The sequence below is a fragment of the Tachysurus fulvidraco genome, chromosome 7 (assembly GCF_022655615.1).
Source record: "Tachysurus fulvidraco isolate hzauxx_2018 chromosome 7, HZAU_PFXX_2.0, whole genome shotgun sequence".
Taxonomy (NCBI): domain Eukaryota; kingdom Metazoa; phylum Chordata; class Actinopteri; order Siluriformes; family Bagridae; genus Tachysurus; species Tachysurus fulvidraco.
In genome coordinates, this window is record NC_062524.1 from 87,637 (window position 1) to 110,905 (window position 23,269).

At 39.7% G+C, this 23,269-nt stretch overlaps 1 protein-coding gene across 8 annotated transcripts in view; it reads right to left on the minus strand.

Moving 5' to 3' along the window:
- LOC113653753 (interferon-induced very large GTPase 1-like) overlaps positions 1-23,269 on the minus strand; it is an 859,689-nt gene that overhangs the window by 63,184 nt on the left and 773,236 nt on the right. For 2 of the 8 annotated variants that reach the window (XM_047816178.1, XM_047816179.1), the window contains exon 6: positions 1,214-2,796. In XM_047816178.1, coding sequence (XP_047672134.1) covers positions 1,214-2,796 — 1,583 coding nt within the window. Of the gene's footprint in view, positions 1-1,213; positions 2,797-3,105; positions 3,763-6,205; positions 6,935-15,400; positions 15,515-16,361; positions 16,995-17,418; positions 17,467-19,687; positions 19,778-23,269 lie in introns of those variants that run through there. The other 6 variants (XM_047816177.1, XM_047816172.1, XM_047816171.1 and 3 more) reach the window with 6 other exon arrangements.

The following is a 23,269-nucleotide window of genomic DNA, read 5'->3' on the forward strand; positions in this document are numbered from 1 at the left end:
CTGCTTGCTGCTATATTTATTTATTAAATCTAGTTTATTTTACACTATCCTGCATTTGGGTCTGTTTTATCCCCGCGCTGTTGACAGACTGTTTCTTGTGTACGTATTCGAACGGTGGGGGTTCTCACATTTCAATGCACACACATTGGTCACACTAAACTACAATATATCATACATGTTTACCATCTCAGACACATTCCTGTGCATACACACACACACACACACACACACACACACACACACACCAGACACACTGGCTAATACATTTATACATCAATGCTGGGTATACCTGATTTTTCATATACCCGATTAATAGAATTCTTCTACAATATACATCTTTTCCCCTATTTTTAGAGAAATTGGACAAAGAATCATTACACACATACACAGTGTGTTTTCAGAAGACAAAGAAGCTGGAGTAATGTGACGTAGATGCCCTTTTATGGTCCACTCCATATACTGGCACAAATGGACAACTTTGTATAACTTGCATGATACATTTTGTAAATGTGCTCATGATGCTGACTAAACTTTCCATCTAAAAACTTGTCTATGTCTCTTTTGGCAGATCTCCCAGGTCTGTGAGGACCATGAACTGGGGAGTTATATAGCTTGTGTCTACAAACAGAGAAGTTCCCTGTGCATGTTGTTGTCCATGTTCACACTAGTGTTTATGATTACAACCATCAGGAACTTAATTTTTCTTAAATATTCATATTTTAATCCAATGTCACTTTACAACAATAGATTTTGAGTTTCTGTTTTTAAATACAATATCAAACAACACAGAATATCAATGTACAATTTGTAATTCAGTAATATGGGAGAACTGGCCAGGGGTCAGAATACTCTGGCAAGACGATAGATACGATAGAACGATAGAACGATAGAACGATAGATAGATAGATAGAACGATAGATAGATAGATAGATAGATAGATAGATAGATAGATAGATAGATAGATAGATAGATAGATAGATAGATAGATAGATAGATAGATAGATAGAATGTTTTACCAGATCTGTATAGACTTTATCTATTTTAACTTAATGGAGAAAATTGATTAGATTTTAAACTGAAATTGAATGAGATGTCATTTGTCTCTAATTGACACTCACAGTAAACCAGTTAGCACCAGATTCTGAACACCAGACAGAAATAAATAAGTGTCTATTTTTGATGGATGTTGTGAAATGTTAAGTGATCGATTTACCTTATTATGAACTGTTGTTTCAGGGCAGCACTTCTTCATTTCCTGAATTTCATCCATTCTTTCTTGACCAGTCTGGTCTTTTTGCCACTTGAGGTGTGCGCTTTCTTTCATAATTGTGTTATACAGATTTTGTGTGTCCTTTCTCATCTTTTCTTCTTCATGCAGTCTGACATTGAGCTGATTAATCTTGTCCTCTAAACCTCTTCGCTGTTTCTCCTCCTCTGCTTTTACCATTTGTTCACGTTGTTCCTTTATTTTACTTTCTTCTATATGGTGGTGAAGCTGGTCTGAGACTGCTGTAGTTTTCTGTCTTTCTTGACCAAGAGTTTCTGTCATTTTTTGCAGCTCCTCAGTTTTGGTATTTAATTTGTCTTCAAGATCGGTTTCTTTCTTCTTGCACAATTCCATATTCATCTTATACGTGTGTTCTGTATACTTTAATTTCTGTCTTTCTTGACCAAGAGTTTCTTTCATTTTTTGCAGCTCCTCAGTTTTGGTATTTAATTTGTCTTCAAGATCGGTTTCTTTCTTCTTGCACAATTCCATATTCATCTTATACGTGTGTTCTGTATACTTTAATTTCTGTCTTTCTTGACCAAGAGTTTCTTTCATTTTTTGCAGCTCCTCAGTTTTGGTAATTAATATTTTTTCTAGATCACATTCTTTCTTCTTGCACAACTCCATATTTAACTTATAGTTCTGCTCTTTATCTTGTATTCTCTGTTTTGCTTGATTTAGAGATTCTTTTGTTTTATTCAGCTCCACATTTCTGTCTTCTAGATCACTTTCCCTTTCCTTCAACATTTCCAATGTCCCTTGATGGTGTTGTTTTTCTGCTTGTATAATACAGTTCAGTCTTTCTGTCTCTTGTTTGTGTTTATCTTCCAGTTCTTCTCTCTCTCTCTTCATCTGCTCCTCCATTTCCTTCAATATCTTCCCTTGTAGTTCTGCTTGCTTCTGCATTTCGACCTGCTGGAACATCTCATTGGTGTAGTAGCTTCCTCCATTCACTGCCACCATGTTATCAATCTTATTCAGTAGAATCAGGACCTGGTTGTTGCTTTTTGTTTCATTGTTGTTAAAAGCATGATATCTGTTCCCACAGTCAGACATAAGTGTCCTTAAATTAACCCCAGCTTCTTCCACATAATGTTCAATTGTCTTTTGTTTTAGCAAATCACCTCCAGTAAAGAGCACAATCGTGTACATGTTAGATTTCTCACCAAAAGTCTTCTCAATGATTTCCACTGTCTCTCTCTCCTCTGGTGTAAAGCGTTGTCCTATTTTCAGTGTCAGCAGGAACACATGAGGACCAGGTGATACCATTGAGATACATTTAACAATCTCTTTCCTGATCTCTTCATTATCAATATTAGTGTCGAACAGTCCTGGAGTGTCGATCACAGTAATCTGTCTCCCACCGACTGTTGCTGTCTCTTTCTGACACACACTGGTTACTGATTCATCAGACAGGTCTTCTTTAAATACGTCTTTCCCCAGGATGGTGTTTCCTGTTGCGCTCTTCCCAACTCCAGTCTTCCCCAACAGCACAATTCTGAGTGTTTCAGGGCTTTTTGATAAATCTGTACAAATAAGAAGAATCACTGATCTGAGTACTGACTCATATGTGACTACACATAATAGAGTTATATTATAAAATAATATCATTGTTGTTCTAATCTGACTGCTCCAGAGTCATGTAAAGAGTACAGTTACCCAGTAAATATAATTATAGCAGATATGCTAATGGTCAGATGGAACAAAATGCTGTTAAAGTGTAAACTTTTTAGTGATGATAAACTTGGGTTTCAAATAACAATGTTTTTTTCTACTTAAAATACCAATCAGACTGATGAACACTAATAATTATTTTAAATCAGTAAACATGTTACCTTGTGTTGTAGGTCTTTTTCTCTTGAGTTCAGTCATTTGTTTTTCCAGATTGTGAATTTGACGTTTGTATGTCAGCTGTGCTTCGACCTGGGCCTCAGCGTACATGGCCATCGTATACTGACAGTTGTTGTTCTTTGTAAGGAGGTCTTTAACATGTGGGAGCAGATTTTCTGCATTTATTTTACTGCTGTATAAAATATATTCTGCTCCAAAGGTCTTTATTAAAGCCTGAAGATCTTTATTTATGTCTTTCTTTGGTGACTTCTGGGTGATGATGAATGTGGTGTGATCATTAACTCTGGAGCTGAAGATACTCTTAAACATCTCTATTTCTGCTTTAACTTCATCAGTGAGAAGACCTTCAGGAACAATGATGAAGAAAGCATCAACTCCTGGATTATAGTCAGAGACACAGTGTAGAGTCTGACGCATCACTTCCTGTTCTGAGAGTTGAGTGTTGTAGAGAGCAGGCAGCTCCACCAGCGTGACCAGGTGTCCACAAACTTCTCCTGTCTTTATCTCACACACTGAGCTGGATTCTGTCTGGTCTGGTGAAGTGTTTTTACCACGTAATTGTTTAGATATTGAGGCCTTTACTTTCTTTTCTCTGCCAAGCAGCACAATTTTGAAATGTCTTGTGTCTACAGTCAGACAAACTAAAAAACAACAACAAAAAATACAAATAAATTATTTAATTCTAATAAATAAAGTTAAAAAACAGTGGTAGTAAATTGTATGTTTAAAATGTTAAATGTTACAAAGCATGTTACATTACAAGTTCTAATGTCTATCTAAGTTGTAAGATTTGTATTCCTTTGACATATTTGTGAGAAATAGTGAAAGAGTGATAGACCTTAAACCATGTTTTGTGACCACTGTTTCAAATGAGATGTAAAAGCTTATATGGTTTTCTGTATCGCACATTTATAATCAAATGATTATTCTTGCCTCATGAGGAAACACTGTCATGCAACATTGGACAAAATCTACTGTATATTTATGCTATATTTAGAGAAGGCTCTGGGATCTACTAAATGTCTTATATCATATGCATAGATGATGTACTAATATATTCCTCAATCTATGAGGACTAGCTGAAGCAAAAAAATGTGAGTTCCACCAGGACACTATTACTTTATTTGGCTATGTAATCAGCTAACAGTGTGTGTAAATTGACAGTAGCAAGGTGCACACCATCACAGTTTCCAATATCCATCTTCTGATGTTTTGGGGATGAATGGATCCGACACAGCTGTAAAGTGTGGCAGAGGACCCATGCACGCCTTCAAAGAGACGTTTTACACCAAAGGCCAACCATATCACCTATCAAGTCACCTACCATCTTCAACTGCCACCTGACCACCAAATCTCCCTATCCTTCCACGTTTCCCGCCTCAAACAGGCACATGGCACCACCACTACTGGCCACACCAACACTGACCCCTGTGGTGTTACTTTTTACTCTAGGGATGTTTGTAAGGTCTTGTCCTTCTATGCTCATGACTGGTTGATATTGTGACTAGAAATTGTGGTCGCCAGCGGTTGTTTTCTTCAATTATGACAAGGACAGAGGGGACTGAAGACGAGTTGGCGGGACAGGCTCATAAACAGCTTCTAGTAGACCTTTCTAGTAGACCTTGGTAAGACCAGATTAGCTTAATCAGGAGATGAGCAGGCATTATGCATTTGAGCCAATGATTGTGTTTTGCTTTGTATGGAAATTTTTGCTTAGTGGAAATTTTAAATATCATGAGTCTTTGTATGTGCTTTCATGGTAAATTCTGTGTGTCAGACTTAGGGAGAGAGAGAACAGGAGAAAATGTCCCTGCCATAAACATTCCTCCCACAAATGTTCCTGTCATAAACATTCTATGTGTTGAAAGGATGTGAACTTTAGGGGAGTGTGGGTGCATGTGCTTAATAATATCTGACTTTACTGAGGTGACTGAGAGGTCACATAAACACAAGCACACACACATACCAACACACGCACATATTAACACACACACACACACACACACACACACACACACACCAACACACGCAGATACCAGGCTACACAAACACACACCTAGGGTATAAAAGGGAGAGCTGAATCACCAATCTCTGTCTCTTCACTGTATAGACTTGGCCTTTTGCTGCAGCAAAATAAATACCATATTTACTTCTTTGCTTTTACCACCAAGTCTGAGTCTGACTGTGTTTTTTATATGGCCCAGAGAAGAGGTCTTGGATCAAAGCCAATGACCTCCTCCATGACTTGCTCATAGAAAAGTTCCACAGAGCTCAGACTGATTGCCCAGCACCCAGACCCTGTAAGGAGACCATGTAATAGAAGAATAACACTGAGCGGTGTTCCAAGGAAGGAGTTTCCTAAAGAAACGTTCTCCCATTCACCAGAGGGAGCCCATCTCCATGTTTTTAGCACTTCTGGCTTATAATTTACTTCCTGGTTATACGCTTTTTATACCATGATCTACCATGGGTTTTATACCAACATCTGCGCAAAGTATTATTAGTTCATACTATTTAATGAGCCATTGTTATGAATTTAATACCTCCTGCTCCCAAGCAATCGTTACAGTCTGTGACCTAGTAAACTCATCCATTCATCTTCTACCGCTTATCCGAACTTCTCGGGTCACGGGGAGCCTGTGTCTATCTCAGGCGTCATCGGGCATCGAGGCAGGATACACCCTGGACGGAGTGCCAACCCATCACAGGGCACACACACACTCTCATTCACTCACACACACACACACACTCTCATTCACTCACACTCACACACTCCGGACAATTTTCCAGAGATGCCAATCAACCTACCATGCATGTCTTTGGACCGGGGGAGGAAACCGGAGTACCCGGAGGAAACCCCCGAGGCACGGGGAGAACATGCAAACTCCACATACACCTGGTGGTGTGAGGGAACGTGCTAACCACTAAGCCACCATGCCCCCCTACCTAGTAAACTAAAAATAAATACATTTTTATTTTTAAAAACCATTCCTACTCTAGTTACTGAGCACACAGGTTCTGTAACTAAAAGGTAGTCTGCCACCTTAGATTAATTTGTTCCTACAAATTTTTTACATTTATTACCTTTGGTAGTCAAAGCAGAATGATGTTCTTCTTCGTCTATCTGAACATATTTTTCCATTTCATCTGGTTCTTTATGCTCTTGTTCCGTGAGAGCACACTCTTCTATTTTTTCAGTTTCTTCCATTTCTGGCTGTACGTTGTACATTTTGTTGCCTATTGCAGTCTCAGCATCTTCAAATATCTCACAGAAAAGACTTCCTTTATTCTCCTTGACCATCTCTTCCAGCTTCTCTACAAGATCGGCCTGGCTGCATCCAATGAAGTTTAAATGTCTGTAATTACATTCAGCAATGATCTTCTGTATTACATTCTCCTCCACTGGATCAACACTGCTGCCGATTTCTATGTTCTTTGTAGTTAACACCATGGTGTATTTATGGGCCTCTTCAGACAGAGATAAGAGAATTTTATCTGCTCGTATTTTGTCTGTTTCACTGAAACTTTCTGGCTGTACAATGAGCATTATGACATGAGGTCCAGGAGCCGATAGAGACACACAGTCTTTAATACACAGTGTGAGCTGATGATATGAGAAGGTTTGGTCAAACAGATGAGGTGCGTTGATGATGGTGATGTATCTTCCCTTCACATGTTCTCTGACTCTCTCACACTGAAGTACTGAATGTAGAGGATGTTCAGTCTCAAACACAGATCTGCCCAGGAGGAGGTTTCCCACACTGCTGGTGTCTGAGACACTTTTCCCCAAAAGAATGAACCTCAGCTCAGACACTGCAAAAGAAGAGACACATTCAAACCTACCACTTTATGTACTGTATTGGGTATTTAATTTTTATTTTTTTGCATTTTAATGTATGTTGTATTACTAAATAAAGTAAATAAACTGCTCTGCCTCAGTGAAGATGGTGGTGCAATGGGTTAGGGGGTTTTGGTGGGGGGTTCGGGCAGACTGGTAACAAAGTCCAGTGGCCAATGAGAAACAGGCAAGAAGCAAAGGTAGACAGTGGAAGGGACCCTCGAACTCACACCCACATTTGTTGTCATGAAGAAGAACAATAGAAAGATTTAGGAGTGTGGATGCTGAAAGCTTGAAAATTGCAATTGGACAAGCTTCATTTAAACCAACAAACTCTTTTGGTTTAATCTATGTTTCTGTTAAACACAGAACACTAAACTTCTGATCTGTAATCAATTCATTAGCCATACGAGCTTTAGACACAATAGATCTTATATTTAACAGTCCTTCACTAATTTACACACCTCTACAATATTACTCTTAATAATCTCTGACTGACGAAGGCGTATATTGTTAGCTCCTATATGGAAAACTACCTTCATGTACCTATGCTTGGCTAAGACACAAAGATTATGTGCTAATCTTACGAGCAAGATGGTGCAGCGGATGGCAGCCTCAGTGCTTAGCTCCTTGGTGTTTACTCTGTTTTTTGTCAAGAAAATCCGGTCAGTTTCACGAGAGATGAACTGCTGAACATTCGGCAGCACACACAAGACCTTTTACCGGTTTTTGAGTATTCCGACGTTTTGCTGCATATTGTAGTTGGCGGAGCGGCTGCGCTGTTTAAGCGCTTCAAGATACGCAGATGGGGAAAACGCACCAGCACGCTAGTGAAACTCAGACAGCGCAGTTTAAGAATATCGCTGCCTAGCATTCATCTGGCAAATCTCCGCTCTCTACCCAACAAAACGGACAAAATCCTTCTGCTAACACGGAAAAATAAGGATTTTTCGAACCCTGCTGCTCTCTGTTTCACCGAAACCTGGCTGAATTCACCATACACCATTCCGCGTTAAGTCTGCTGGGCTTTCAGCTCTATAGAGCGCATGGGCGTAAATCCCGGGGGGGGAGAGGGGACAATCCCCCATCCGAGGATTGTCTCCCCCCCAAAATCTAATATCGCACTCTCTATTATAAAAAAATATACGAATGTATACCTAAATAATTGTGTAAGTAGAAAAAACCCCGCAAAAACTGCATTTAGAAACAGTTGAGTTCCCCTTCCTCACAGTGGTTTGACCCACAGTCGTCGCCCCCCCCCTCCTCACAGTGGTTTGACCCACAGTCGTCGCCCTCCCCCCCCTCCTCACAGTGGTTTGACCCACTGCCTCCTTCCCCAGTACATCTCACCTACTCTACACACACGACTCAGGTGTGCGGCTGCGGCTCAGTTAATGTTCAACTCCATTAAGTCGGGGATTTTATTCACTTTATATAAAGAGATTCTCTTTAATGTAGTTGATGCAGATTCAGTCATAATTTAGTTGCAGCAAAAATGCTGATTACCGACGTAATTTTCCATGAATCTGCTATATTAGCGATTAAAATCTGACTTATCTAGTTAACGTTAGCTTGTTTACAATAGCTAGTTACACAGTGCACTGCAACTAACACGCCAAAGCCGTTTCCCATGCATTGTTTTATTTATGACGAATTGGCATCATGTTAACTTAACATTACCGGCCACAATTAGCATATTATTTAGCTGTGCATTTACTAAATGAACACTGTGCTACGTCCGAACTGACCTCACCTTATTTTTTTGTATAATCAATTTCTATTCTGTTCTTAAGTTCTGTATGTTCTGTTCTGGCCTTAATTAATTTTAAATAAAATTTTAAACCTTTTTTAATTACTTGTTTTTATTGTTGTGATTATTTTTTTTATGATAGTTTTACTTTATTTAAAGCACTTTGAATTACCATTGTGTATGAAATGTGCTACAGTATAAATAAACTTGTCTTGCAGTGTCATACACTAGATAAAATGATGGAAAAATGGAAATTTTGAACCTGAGAAAAACTTAAAATAACCATAATGACACAGTCTCAATGCTACAATAATAATGATAAAAGCAAAGTTTTTCACTTTGGGGACATGTCTTTATAAATACAATTTGACTATTATTTGTGTCCCCCCTTCAAAAATTGCTCATGAGAAATTTTATATTTATTGTTCCCCCCTACTGTTAAATGAAATTTACGCCCATGATAGAGCGGACCGCGACGCGGAATCAACGGGGAAATCACATGGCAGCGGGACGTGTTTTTACATCAGTAAAAGGTGGTGTTCTGATGTAACTGTGTTAGAGAAGATGTGCTGTCCAGATCTTGAAACACTCTTCATGAACTGCAAACCGTTCTCGCCGAGGGAGTTTTGCTAGTAAATTCTGGTGAGTGTTTACATCCCTCCACAAGCGCACGTGAGCTCGGCCTTACAGACACTCGCTGATCTGATCACAGAGAGTGAGCAACAACACCCGGACTCTGTAGTAATAATACTTGGGGACTTTAATAAAGCGATTCTCTCACGTGAATTGCCTAAATACAGACAGCATGTTACACGTCCCACCAGAGACAGTAACACACTGGATCACTGCTACACTGTAATAAAGGATGCATATCACTCTGTCCCACGGGCAGCTCTACGACTCTCTGATCACTGCTTAGTTCATCTGATACCGACCTACAGGCAGAAGCTAAAAACAGCTAAATCTGTATTAAGGACTGTAAGAAGATGGACTAAGGAAGCAGAGCAGGATCTACAAGCCTGTTTCTCTCTCAGGGATTGGACTGTTTTTGAAGCTGCTGCCTCCGACCTGGACGAGCTCACAGACACTGTAACATCATACATCAGTTTTTGTGAGGATTTGTGTATTCCTACCAGAACTCACTTAACCTACAACAATAACAAGCCATGGTTCACTGCGAAGCTCAGCCAGCTCCGTCAGGCCAAAGTGGATGCTCACAGAACTGGGGATAGAGTCTTGTACAATCAGACCAAATACACACTGGAAAAGGAGATCAGAGTGGCAAAGTGGAATTATTCTGAAAAGCTACGGATCCAGTTTTCCTCTAATGACTCAGCTTCAGTGTGGAAAGGTCTGAAAGCCATCACCAACTACACGACCCCCCCCCCCCCCCTTCCCCAGTACTGTGGTGAATCAACAACTGGCAGATGAGTTCTACTGTAGGTTTGAAAAAGCCCAATTCACACTTCCTGGAACCTCCCGACTCCCACACACCTAAAATTCAGTTCAGTGAAGATGATGTGTGTCAGGTCTTCAGGAAGACCAACAGAAGAAAGGCTCCAGGCCCAGACAGTGTTTCACCAGCCTGTCTGAAAGCCTGTGCTGATCAGCTGGCCCTCATCTTCACACGGATATTCAACACATCACTGGAGCTGTGTGAAGTACCCTCATGCTTCAAAAGCTCCACCATCATCCCGTCCCAAAGAATCCCAAAATCACCGGACTTAATGACTACAGACCTGTGGCTCTAACATCTGTGGTCATGAAATCATTTGAAAGACTGGTTCTGGCTTATCTGAAGGACATCACAGGACCCTTACTGGACCCCCTGCAGTTTGCCTACAGAGCAAACAGGTCTGTGAATGATGCAGTCAACATGGGACTGCATTATGTTCTGCAGCATCTGGACAGACCAGGGACTTATGTGAAGATCCTGTTTGTGGACTTCAGCTCTGCCTTTAACACCATCATCCCATCACTCCTACAGCCCAAATTAACCCAGCTCTCCGTGCCCTCCTCTGTCTGTCAGTGGAACACCAGCTTTCTGACAGACAGGCAGCAGCTAGTGCAACACCGGAAAACTCAAATCTACCACCTGCACCATCAGCACTGGTGCTCCTCATGGGTTGGGTCCTCTCCCCACTGCTCTGTCAAGCTCCTGAAGTTTGCAGACGACACCACACTGCTCGGCCTCATCCAGGACGGTGACGAGTCTGCTTACAGACTGGAGGTTGAACAGCTGGCTGTCTGGTGCAGCCTTAACAACCTGGAGCTGAACACACTCAAGACAGTGGAGATGATCGTGGACTTAACCCCCCCCCACCACCACCACCACCACCACCACCACCACCATTGTGGACTTAGAACCCCCCGCACCACCACCACCACCACCATCATGGACAGCATTGTCACAGCAGTGGAGTCATTCAGATTCCTGGGAATCACAATCTCCCAAGACCTGAAGTGGGACTTCCTTCACCAGAGTACAACCTCTGCTGGGCATTTTTCACAATGGGTTCAATGTGAATGTCCACAAGCTGAAGAAGTTGCACTTCAATACTGTTTGGTTCAGCTCAGCTACCCAATCCAACCTCAGAAAACTACAGAGTGTAGTCCGGACTGCTGAGCGAATCATTGGCACAACTCTCCCCACTCTCCAAGATCTGTCCTTCTCCAGAGTGAGCAAGAGGGCAAAGACAATCACTCTGGACCCCTCACATCCAGCACACTCCCTCACTCTGTAACCCTCACATCCAGCACACTCACTCTGGACACCTCACATCCAGCACATAGGACCCCTCACATCCAGCACAGTTCCTCACTCAGGACCCCTCACATCCAGCACCTTCCCTCTTCGAACTGTTGCCATCTGGTCGACACTACAGAGCCCTGAGCACCAGAACGACCGGACATAGGTACAGTTTCATACATTTACATTTATGGCATTTAGCAAGCACCCTTATCCAGAGTGACTGAGCAACTGAGGATTAAAGGCCTTGCTCAGGGGCCCAGCAGTGGCAGTTTGGTGGACCTGGGGTTCGAACCCATGACCTTCGGATCAGTAGCTACCACATCCTTCAGTTTCTTCCCTCAGGCAATCTGATTAACACCTGACATACACAGAACAAACTCTATTCTTACATTATTTACACGTATATTTATTTATATTGCAATTTGCACATTTATATTGCAATTTGCACATTTTCCACTGTACATACAACTGTCATTATTATATATGTGTTCATTTCTCATCATTGCCATTTTGTTTACACTGTGGAGCTTCTGTACTAGAACAAATTCCTCATATGTGAAAACATATTTGGCAATAAAGACCTTTCTGATTCTGGTTCTATGTCCAGCACCCTGACTTCTGGAATACACCTAACCAGTGCTGCTGGAGCCCCTAAAGGCTGAGCTAATTTCACATGCCTTAAGATGGAGTCTCATATAACCAGAGCTCTTTCAGGTTTCTCAGCAGGTGCTTCATTGAGGAGAGTAAATCTGTTAGACATGTGAAGTGGAGAGTAGTGGTGCTCCCGTGGGTAAGCCTTAGCGTTAGCTTTAGCTTTGTGACTTTACTGCTGAGTCGTCACCCATTTGCCCTGCTGTGAGGGCTCTAATGCCGGAGTTGGAGGGTTTCTAACTCTGCCTAAGGCATCCAGACTTTTCCCCTACAGAAACTACAATACTATCGCTATCCCTCTCTAGTGTCTAGATGCATGCCTCTAAAGCTAAAATCTTCTCTGTCAGAGAGCTAACTAACATACACTTATCACAAGTAAAATTAATGCTAATGACAAAGGAAGAATTACTAAACATGCTGCAGCTCACACACTGGACAAGCTGAAAGTTTGCTATTCTTAATGATTACGTACCTTTGACTTGGATCAGAATGGAATATTAAAAAGATCTGAAACAACCCTAACCCTAACCACCCTCGCAAGTCACTGACTGTGGAGTGTTTAGATGCTTTATGTCCTAGGAACCCCTCATGTCTTTCACCTTCTGGCTCTCCCTCTTGGTTATGCTGTCCTAGCTATTCTAGCTATAGAGTCCCTGTCTGCACTTTACACTTAATGTTCATTGTCCATCACCTATTTACAATCATACCTAATATTCTCATTCTCTTTTTCTCCCATCTCTCACAAGGTCAGCCAGTGAATCATGCGATTCCTGTGGATGGAGCTGCTCTGAGACTGTCATGTTCTTTGTACCATTGTTGCGTCTGTCAGCTTTATGGTCGGCTCTTCATTAGTGATCATTTGAAGATGTCAGCAGGGAGGAATTAGTGTTGGGTCTGAACTCAGGATTTGTGCTGACGCATTAGTTCCTCAGGAGTAGAAATGACATTATTTACATTATTTACTGTCCAGTGTCACCCAAATAAGGCTGGGGTCCTTTTTAAGTTTGATTTCTCTCAAGGTTTCTTCCTTATATCATCTCAGGGAGATTTTCCTTGTCACCATCACCTCTGGCTTACGCATTAGGGATATATTATAGAGATATATAATAACTTAATTTTAAACTTTAGACTTAATTTTTTTTATTCTGTGTCTATACTTCTATACTTCTAACTTCATACTTTTATTTTTTTTATTGTGTCTATACTTCTATAAAGCTGCTAAAACTGCTATATAAATAAATTGAATTGAATTGATTATCACCCCGTGACCGTGTGGATGATCTTGTGTTATTAGAATCTGTATCATGTTAACTTGTTTGTTAACAGAAAAGACTCAGTACATGGATACTAAAAGCTTGAAAATTGCAATTGTTCAAAAAAGTTATAACCGGGTGGACAAGCTTCGTTTAGTGCGACAAACTCGTTTGGTTTGATCTATGTTTTTGTTAAACACAGAACACTAAACTTCTGAGCAATAATCATTTCATTAGTCATAAGAGCTTTAGATGCAAGAGATCTTATATTTAACAGTCCTTCACTAATTTATGCACCTCTACAATATTACTCTTAGTAATCTCTGACTGACGAAGGCGTATATTGTTAGCTCCTATGTGGAAAACTACCTGCAAGTTCCTATTCTTGCCTAAGACCCTAAGATTACCTGCTATGTCCAGCACCCTGACTTCTGGAATACACCTAACCAGTGCTGCTGGAGCCCCTAAAGGCTGAGCTAATTTCACATGCCTTAAGATGGAGTCTCATATAACCAGAGCTCTTTCAGGTTTCTCAGCAGGTGCTTCACTGAGGAGAGCAAACCTGTTAGACATGTGAAGTGAAGAGGAGTGGTGCTCCCGTGGGCAACCCTAGGCGTTAGCTTTGGCTTTGTGACTATGCAAAAACTGTGTGCAAGTGTACCTAGAAGAATTGCTGCTGTTTTGAAGACAAAGGGCGGTCACACCAAATATTGATTTGGTTTAGATTTCTCTTTTGTTCATTCACTGCATTTTGTTCATTTATGAAAATAAATGTTTAACACTTCTATTGTTGAAAGTATTCTATGTTTACAGCATTTTTTCACACCTGCCTTAAACTTTTGCCCAGTACTGTATTGTAACTTAATTTGAAACTTTAGACTATATATTTTTTATTCTGTGTCTATACTTCTGTAAAGCTGCTTTGAACTGTTAAAACTGCTATATAAATAAATTGAATTGATTATCACCCCATGATCGTGCGTTTATTATCTTAAGTGTTATTAGAATCTGTATCATGTTAACTTGTTTGTTAACAGAAAAGACTCAGTACATGCTGTCATTTTGATAATTACAGTTTAATATACTCAGCTAATTACACTGCTAGAGCGCTGACAAATAAATCATGTTGTGAAGCAGACGTTGACTGGACTACTCCCTTTAGGGGAGACTCCCTACCTGACTGGCCACCAAACCCAATTTACACTGGATATGACCAAATTTGTATGAAGCAGAGATCAATGTGTAAATTGCTGAACACATTCTGAGCTAGCAGCTTTCTAGCGTAAGTGTTAGGGTTCTGCTCCCACAGAAACAGTGTGTTGTCCAATGATGATCATGTATTACATGACGTTACATGACGTTATCATTGAAACCATGTAAGGAGAAATGATATACAGCTGTAATATTAAACTTGGTCAAGCTTAACCTTATGAATGTACTCATGCTCTTGGTTGATTGTGTACGAGTGATCCTTCAAGATTTTGTGTGTTGTCCAACGACAAAAAGAGGGAATTGTAATAGAAATCTTAAAAGGAAAATCTCACGTAGAGTGAACTTCTGATATGTGACTAGAGATTGTTTAGGCAAGTTGGTAGAGGAATATGGGCTAGAAATAAGGGTAGAAAGTTTCAAGTACAAGCCTGATAAGCTACGCCTTGCACTGTAGATAGTAGATGACAATGATATCTTATACAGAGTTGATTTTTTTCCCACTGTCGCTGTGTTAGAAATATGTCTATAAAAACTGATTACAAGGCTGAGACAGGGCTCTTTTGAGTGAAAAGCACATGGCTCTGTTGTGCAGCAGTATAACCATGACTAGCCTTGTGTATTTGTTTTACCTAATATTCCTGGAACAGTGCACTGACTTTATAAAGAATAATGATAAATTGTGTTGGCCGGGTATCATCTGTTTATTTTGTTCATAGGACCACGATAGCAGTGACCATGTTGTAGGTGAGGAGACACTGTTGGGCATCCTGGCTCTCCCTTTAGTGACTTGTGGTTAAAATGATGTAATAACAAAGACAAGTACCTGGTGAATAGACTGGGTTGAATGTTGATTGATCGATTGTTCCTGCCCCTTTATCTCTAAATTCTTCACTGGTTGGTGCCTGTTCATCCACAACCGACCGGGTTATTTTTGTTCCTAGGAAAGGATAGTGTAAAGAAAGTGGCAAACAAAAATGATTTATAAGCCCACTTTGCTCTTCAAAAAAATATCATGCATGTCTTTAAGATATTTTCCCTCATAAACAGAACCTTAATCACCTGCCAGGTGAGATGTTTATTTTATGGCTCTGTGCAGACAGACTGACCTTTTCACCACTAATACGCCTCCATATTTATAACAGAATTATTAGTTTTAATTAAATATTAAATAAATTACTGCAATTAATTGACCAAGTGAACCAGCATGGGGATGTGTTTCTGATCAATAATCCAAAGGTTTTCATTAGTGTCTCTGGGTAAAGACATCTGCTAAAGGAGGGAAATGTAATAAAAATAAAATTATATTATATATTTTACAGATAGTTATATAAACATACAGATATCCATGTAAATTCTATGGTTTTATGTCATTAGGTAAAGGTTGATACCTTTCTATAGTGAGATCCCATACATGGTTTAACATGCCCCATTATAAATGGATGTATGTAACCACATTGTTTTTTCTTTTTCTTTGTGTTTTTTCTTTTTCTTTGTGTCCCCCAAAAAACATTTCTGTTTGTTTTTCATTTATATTTTCTTGGTTATTATTTCACATTAAAGGTGGAATAACAAACATTATTTATCTTTATATGATTTACTGACTTTTTTAAATAAAACAAAACTGTAATTTTTTAAAACCAGACTTTTATATTCTCTGTAATTAACTTTAGAGCAATAAAGTGTTTTAATTGACAGTTTCTTTAGAAGTTGTCTTATCAATTATTAATGAATGTCAAATTGAATACCACATGGTCGCATGACTGAAGATAATACATTAGACCTACCTTTACTTCCCTCCAGGTTTCTATCTGTCTCTGATGTGATCTCAGTCCAATGATCTTGGTGTCTTCCTGGTGTCCCTGAGCGCTTCTTGTCTTGTGCATGGTCTTTAAGAAGTTCAGACATTTTACAGATCGAGTCACTTCCTCCAGTCTCCTTCACCACTGCATCTATTTTCCCCAAAAGCTGAACAACCTTGTGTTGATCAAATTTAGATAGACTCTCAATTCTGTGGTGTCTCACATCACATTCACTGATGAATCCATGGACTTTACCTATAGTTAACGTTACTGTCCGTGTGCTAGACTTTGGGCTGTAAGTTTCTAATACACTTCTGACTCTGTCATGTAGCTCATGTGATATTAATTCTGACTGAAGCACTAACAGAAACACATGAGGTCCAGGATCAGCGAGAGAAAAGCACTCTTTTACTCTCTGAATCACTTCCTCCTGAGAGAGACGTGGGTTATAGAGATGAGATGTGTTTATGATGGTGATGAATCTTCCCTCCACATCACCACTGGCTCTCTCACTCTGTAGAACCTCAGTCTTAAATGCAGATCTGCCCAGGATGATGTTTCCCACTCTGCTGGTCAAAGGTACATTATCCCCCAGCAGCACAATTCTCACTTCAGACACTGAAAAAGTATTAGGACAAGAAATATCAATGATCTCTGTTCTGTGTTATTCAGATTCAGTCCCAGAGTTAGGAAAGTTAAGAAATGAATTAATTAAAAAGATTTGTTTCCTAATATCTTTTCAGAACAAATTTTACTTGAGGACAAAATGTGTCACTGATATTCTTCAGTTTAGTGTCTGAAACAGAGAAGGGCTTCCAAAACATGATGACATCTTTATAACTAAACTTTTATATACGTTCCATTGTGTGGCATCATCGTTACACTCAGTTGTGTAATTGTGTTATAGACATTTCTACACAGTAAAGATATACAACTTTATAAAACATTATAAAGTAAAAACATTTCTTCATTTATAGGATTACACAAGGAGAAGTGAGACAGTGTGGCTTCTGGTTTAGTGTGAAATAAATCAGTGACTCACTGATAGCAGGTGATAAAGACTGACGTCTCCTCCGCTGGGGGAATAAACCTGCAAGAGAAACATGATATTTCATATTAATCCCTACAGTAAAGGGGGATATGATTCAGCTGATTCCAATTATTTATGATGAACTTTGAGAAAAATACTGTGGAAGAAAAAGTGAGGGATACAATTTAAATCATCAAGGAAACAAACCAAGAAATGGCATTATAGAATTATATTATAGAACTTTCTTTCCTGGGTTTTCCTACTCACACATTTCACATTCCTAATCTGCTCATTTTCTCAGTTTATGCTGATTATATTTTATATATTGTATCATCAGTATCCAGTGTCCATCATGTCAGTAATAATGTACTGTGTTTATAACCGCTTATAAAGGCGTTTCCGGCCACAGGTTAGAACTGAAATCTCTAAACTAACTCATTAAACTAAGCTACAGAACGCTAAAACCCCCAAAGTTAAGATTAGTTGGACATTTAGGAAAAATCTAATAAACATTTTAAACATTTGTTGTTTGCGCTGTAATTAATTCTCACCTTTATCAAAAGGGAAAGCAGGAAGTTAACAGCATTATAATGGAATAATGGCGCGCATAGCGGAAGATAAAATTGAAAACGTCAAGGAAACAAACCGAGAAATAACATAGAATTATATCACATTCCAGGGGCAGTTCTAGTATTTCATCTTTAGGGGTTTTATCCCTCAGTGAGAATTTAAAACAAGAAGAGTTTTATATTATATATTATATGACTACACAGTAAGCCAAAAGTTATGGTATTATTTAAAATTCTTATTACCAGAGTTTTAGCACAAACAAAATATTAATGCAAACAATCCATTAAATACTAAATAAAAATAACATTTATTGATTTGGTCTTTGTCTTGTGAATTTTAGTGTAGTGAATACACACACACATGAACTGATCTGATTCAAGACTGACATCATTACATCATGTATAACATTTTTGTCCACTTTTACCATTTAATAACACCATAACTTTTGGCTTACTATGTAGTCATATAATATATAATATAAAACTCTTCTTGTTTTAAATTCTCACTGAGGGCTAAAGATGAAATCCTAGAACTGCCCCTGGTTAGAAAGGTTTCATTTGTGAGTCAATAGTCAATTGCTTCAGTAAAGAATAAGCGAACTAGCGAATGGAATGATGAGCTATTGTATATGATTAACTACAGTTAATTTCGGTAGACTTTGATAACACAAAGTACTGCTGCAGGGCAGCTAACAAGGTAAAACATTTATAAAACACCTCCTATAATCGTCTTTGCGTCTTTCCGCCGATTAACGTTATAGATAAACGCCTCCAGCTCTGACTGCGCGTGCACGCTGCGCGTACCTGTGCTTCTCCGTTCTAATAAAGCAGACAGCTGAAGACGCACGTGTGAAACACTACAACACACGCGTGTAAAAGCAAAGTAAATAAAATCGCTCTTGGATCAAACTGATAAATAATTTTCTTTCCCATCGACGACACGTCCTGCATTTTAACGTCATTTTTATTGTTTATTTTTCAAAGTAAAAATTATATTTCTAGTTTTATGGTGGCTGAGATTACAGACAGGGGGCTGAAGCCCCCCTAATAAAGGGCTAGAACCTCCCCTGCTACATTCTGTATTCTATTTCCTTTCCTGAGTTTACATACACACACATTTCACATTCATAATCTGCTCATTTTCTCAGTTTATGCTGAGTATATTCTATATATTCCAGACATCCCAAGTGTCCCGGATGTTCCGGGGGTCTCCCGCATATTGATAGCGGCTCCCTGATTCCCGCAAATTAGTTACAATCTCCCGGAATCTAGAGCGAGCGAGCAAGAGCGCGCATGCGCGACAGAGACCTTGTAGAGCGCGCACATTTTACACTATCATGGCCCCTGGCCCAAAAATCCCCCGTATAAGACACATTTTACCCCATCATGGCCCATGGCAGAGGGAGAGAGCCCCAAAAAACCCCAGTATAAGACACATTTTACCCCATCATGGCCCATGGCAGAGGGAGAGAGCCCCAAAAAAACCCCAGTATAAGACACATTTTACACCGTCATGTCAGTAATAATATACTGTGTTTATAACCGCTTATAAAGGCGTTACAGGCCACAGGTTAGAACTGAAATCTCTAAACTAAGTCATTAAACTAAGCTACAGAACGCTAAAAACCCCAAAGTTAAGATTAGTTGGACATTTAGGACAAATCTAATAAACATTTTAAACATCTGTTGTTTGTGCTGTAATTAATTCTCACCTTTACTCGACGCCATTTCATGACCGGAGACGAAATCAAAAGTGAAAGCAGGAAGTTAACAGCATTATAACGGAATAATGGCGCGCGCTTAGCGGAAGACGACAAAACAGGGGAGGTTCTAGCCCTTTATTAGGGGGGCTTCAGCCCCCTGTCTGTAATCTCAGCCACCATAAAACTATAAGGATCATTTTTACTTTCATAAATAAACAATAAAAATGACGTTAAAATGCAGGACGTGTCGTCGATGGGAAAGAAAATTATTTATCAGTTTGATCCAAGAGCGATTTTATTTACTTTGCTTTTACACGTGTGTGTTGTAGTGTTTCACACGTGCGTCTTCAGCTGTCTGCTTTATTAGAACGGAGACGCACAGGTACGCGCAGCGTGCACGCGCAGTCAGAGCTGGAAGCGCAGAGCTGGAAAGACGCAAAGACGGTTATAGGAGGTGTTTTATAAAGATTAACTGTAAAGAATTTTCACAAGTCCAGGGAAATTAACACTCATGAGGTTGTACAATGTTGTGCTATTTGTGTTCAAATTGTTTGCAGGTTGTGTTTTGTGTCTGTTTCTCCAACAAAAGTGTGTTTTTCAAATGAAAACATTTTACTATAAGCCCACCATAATAGTGTTCATTATTTAATTAGAGACATTACTTTTAAAATGTATGTATTGTGAGCAGACCCGATCCTGACCTCCGTGGGTCACTAAGCAGAATTCTGTTAAGGTCCTACCTGACCCGTGAGCCATGTAACCCATTTGTCACACATTCACACAATCTTCCAGAATCTTGGCACTTATAATTTGGCGCTCATAATCTGTATGAGCTCATTCTGTGTGTGCTGCCCAATGTAATGAGCGTGTGTCCCTCCATCTTTAGTTCTGCTGAGATGATTTTCCATAACCGAGACAGTGTGATACTTATTAAACGTGTAAGAACATCCCGCCATGTCTTTCTTTCTGCCTCAAAAATTGTCACTTGTATATGGACAAGAGTCTGTCCCCGACTTGATGTTTCAGAATAGTGTTGATGTTTGACCAGTCATTTACACCTTCCTTTATTATTTTGTAGTCTTTTGTAGAAAAGAGCTTACAGCTAAAACAATACACAGCATTGTTTTTAATAGAGTAGGAAAGCAGCTCCTGGGAATCTTTCCCCCATTTGACAGATGTCTCTGTAATAAACCTGAATAGAACCCTCATGTAGACTTGTCTATAAGGTAAGAAAAATCCATTCCTGGTTTGAATGGACCTCTGCGCACTAACTCAGTCCTCATTAAGTCTGTTAAGACTGAGGGCCAATCTGCTGGATCATTTGGTGGAGCTGCAACCGTTCTAATAGGGTCTGAGCTGCTTGTATCTGATGCTGGCTGTACATCTCTGGTTGTTCTAGTACTGACTGAAGCTGCCTGTACTTCTTCACTGAGTACTAACACAAACTCTGGTGAAGTCTGTCCTGGGTCTGTTTTAATATTTGCTGAAGCTGGCTGTACTGGGATTATTTTAGTACTGCATGAAGATGGCTGTACTGAGTCTGTGCTACTATTTGGTGAAGCTGGCTGTACTGAGTCTGTGCTAGTACTCCCTGAGGCTGGAAGTAAATGAACTGAGCCTGTGCTTGTACTGGCACCCTAAATTTCAACATCTACTCCTCAATTAACCGATGAGCAACCCAGTTTTACACACACACCTGGCTCCAGAATGTCTGGAGTCTCCACAAAGACCAGATAACCCAAGCGGCTCATTGGGGCCTGCAAACAGAACTCTCTCTCACACACACACACACACACACACACACACACACACACACACAATGAGACATTCCGTTTACTAATAAAACCCCAGATAAGGTACTCTAAGGTTCTCATTCTTATAACCCTTTTTGTAATGTGTTTCTTCTTTAAGGCTTGCCTGACTTAAAATTATTTGCTCCTTAATTTCCTGACAAGGGTGTATTTTATTCATGTGTCAGAAAACAACATTGTATTTTAAAACCCGTTATACTCTATCATCATATCTTACTGATCATGGCATGTTAATGTATACCTGTTCTAATGCCGTATGCCCCTTTAAGGTCTGATGTCAGAATGTATACGAAGCTATTGTTTTCTTTTTACTTCCCTAATGAAAATGCATCTTGTTTATGTTTCATTTTTGTTTCTTTGCCTTTATCTTTGCCTTGATTAATGATCTATGTATGTAATGTACCGCTGCCTTCATACCATCATTACCCTTCATGTTTAGTATCCAAATGACCACAAAATTATCGGTTACTCATTTTTCAAGCACTGGTGTATTTTATTTGAGCACGAAAGGCTCCATACCGTCTTAATACACCCTGGATCAAACTTTAAAGTCATCTAAAAGTTTGATAGCTAAACCACGCCCACAGACATCTGAAACAAAGGGAGTTTTTCCCTTCAAAATCCTGACCGAAGTATTGGTCATCTCCCCAAAGATGGGTGGTGTTCGCGACCTTTAAATTGTCACAAACACCACTGATCCGTGGTCAGACTTCAGGAACAGCTTCAAGACGACTCCATCTTCCTTCAACGAAGTTCCAGCAAGCTTCACTTCCAAGAACGACAACTGCTCTGATCTTCAGGAGAACTTGGAAGAACGTCTGACCCCACCCTAACTGACTTTTCAGAGATTTCTCTGTTGCATCCGGACTCTTGTGCAGTAAGCCAATGCAAGTAACCGTTTCCTTTACCAACCAATTTAGATGCGTAATTTTAAGTAGGAATCTTTCATTGAATCTTAAGGTGAATTTAAGTTCTGTGACGATTTCCCAGTTAGGGTGTGATTAATTTTGAAGTCTAAGCTTGCCACTCCTTTCCTTCCTTTCTCTAGTTTCTTCTTTCCAGTCTCTTCCTCCCTTTCCCCAGTTTTAATTTCTTTTGTTTTATTTTATTTTCATTTCCGTTTTCCCTATTTCTTTTGTTTGTTTGTGTAGTTAGTTTTATGTTGTGTTTGTCTCATTCATTAAATGCCATAATTTTGAGCCATAGGTGATTTGTCTCTGAGTATCGCGCACAAATTAAGGTACCTGCAACATCGGGTCTGAACTACATGCTCTATTAAGTTAATTTAATTTAAATTACTGTATACAGTAAAAGGAAAGCGAATCTTTCTCGGCCGGGAAGATACCGCCTTCATAGAATTAATAAAAGGTTACACGGCCTGTTCGCCGGACGAACAGACCAAATAAGCGTAACCTTAATTCCAGTACCGTTAATTTCAACTTAGGTTAAAATATTTGGAAGTCACTATAACACGTTATAGTTGCTTATAAATATTTACCTTGCTTCGCGAGCCAAAATCGTTACAACGTGGGGCAGGAAGCAGACCCAGACGCAGGATAGCAAAAACACAACAGGGTTTAATAACGAAAGAAACACTAAACAGGACACGGACTGAAGACAAGACAAGACAACAGTAGATTCCGCGCTGCCATCGGCAACGCAGCACACTTAAATACAAAACAATGATGACACAATAAGGAGCAGGTGTGGTGACAGGGAGGAGCAAACGAAGGCGGGGCAGACATGTGACGAGAAACGTAAACAACTGCACGTGGCCAAA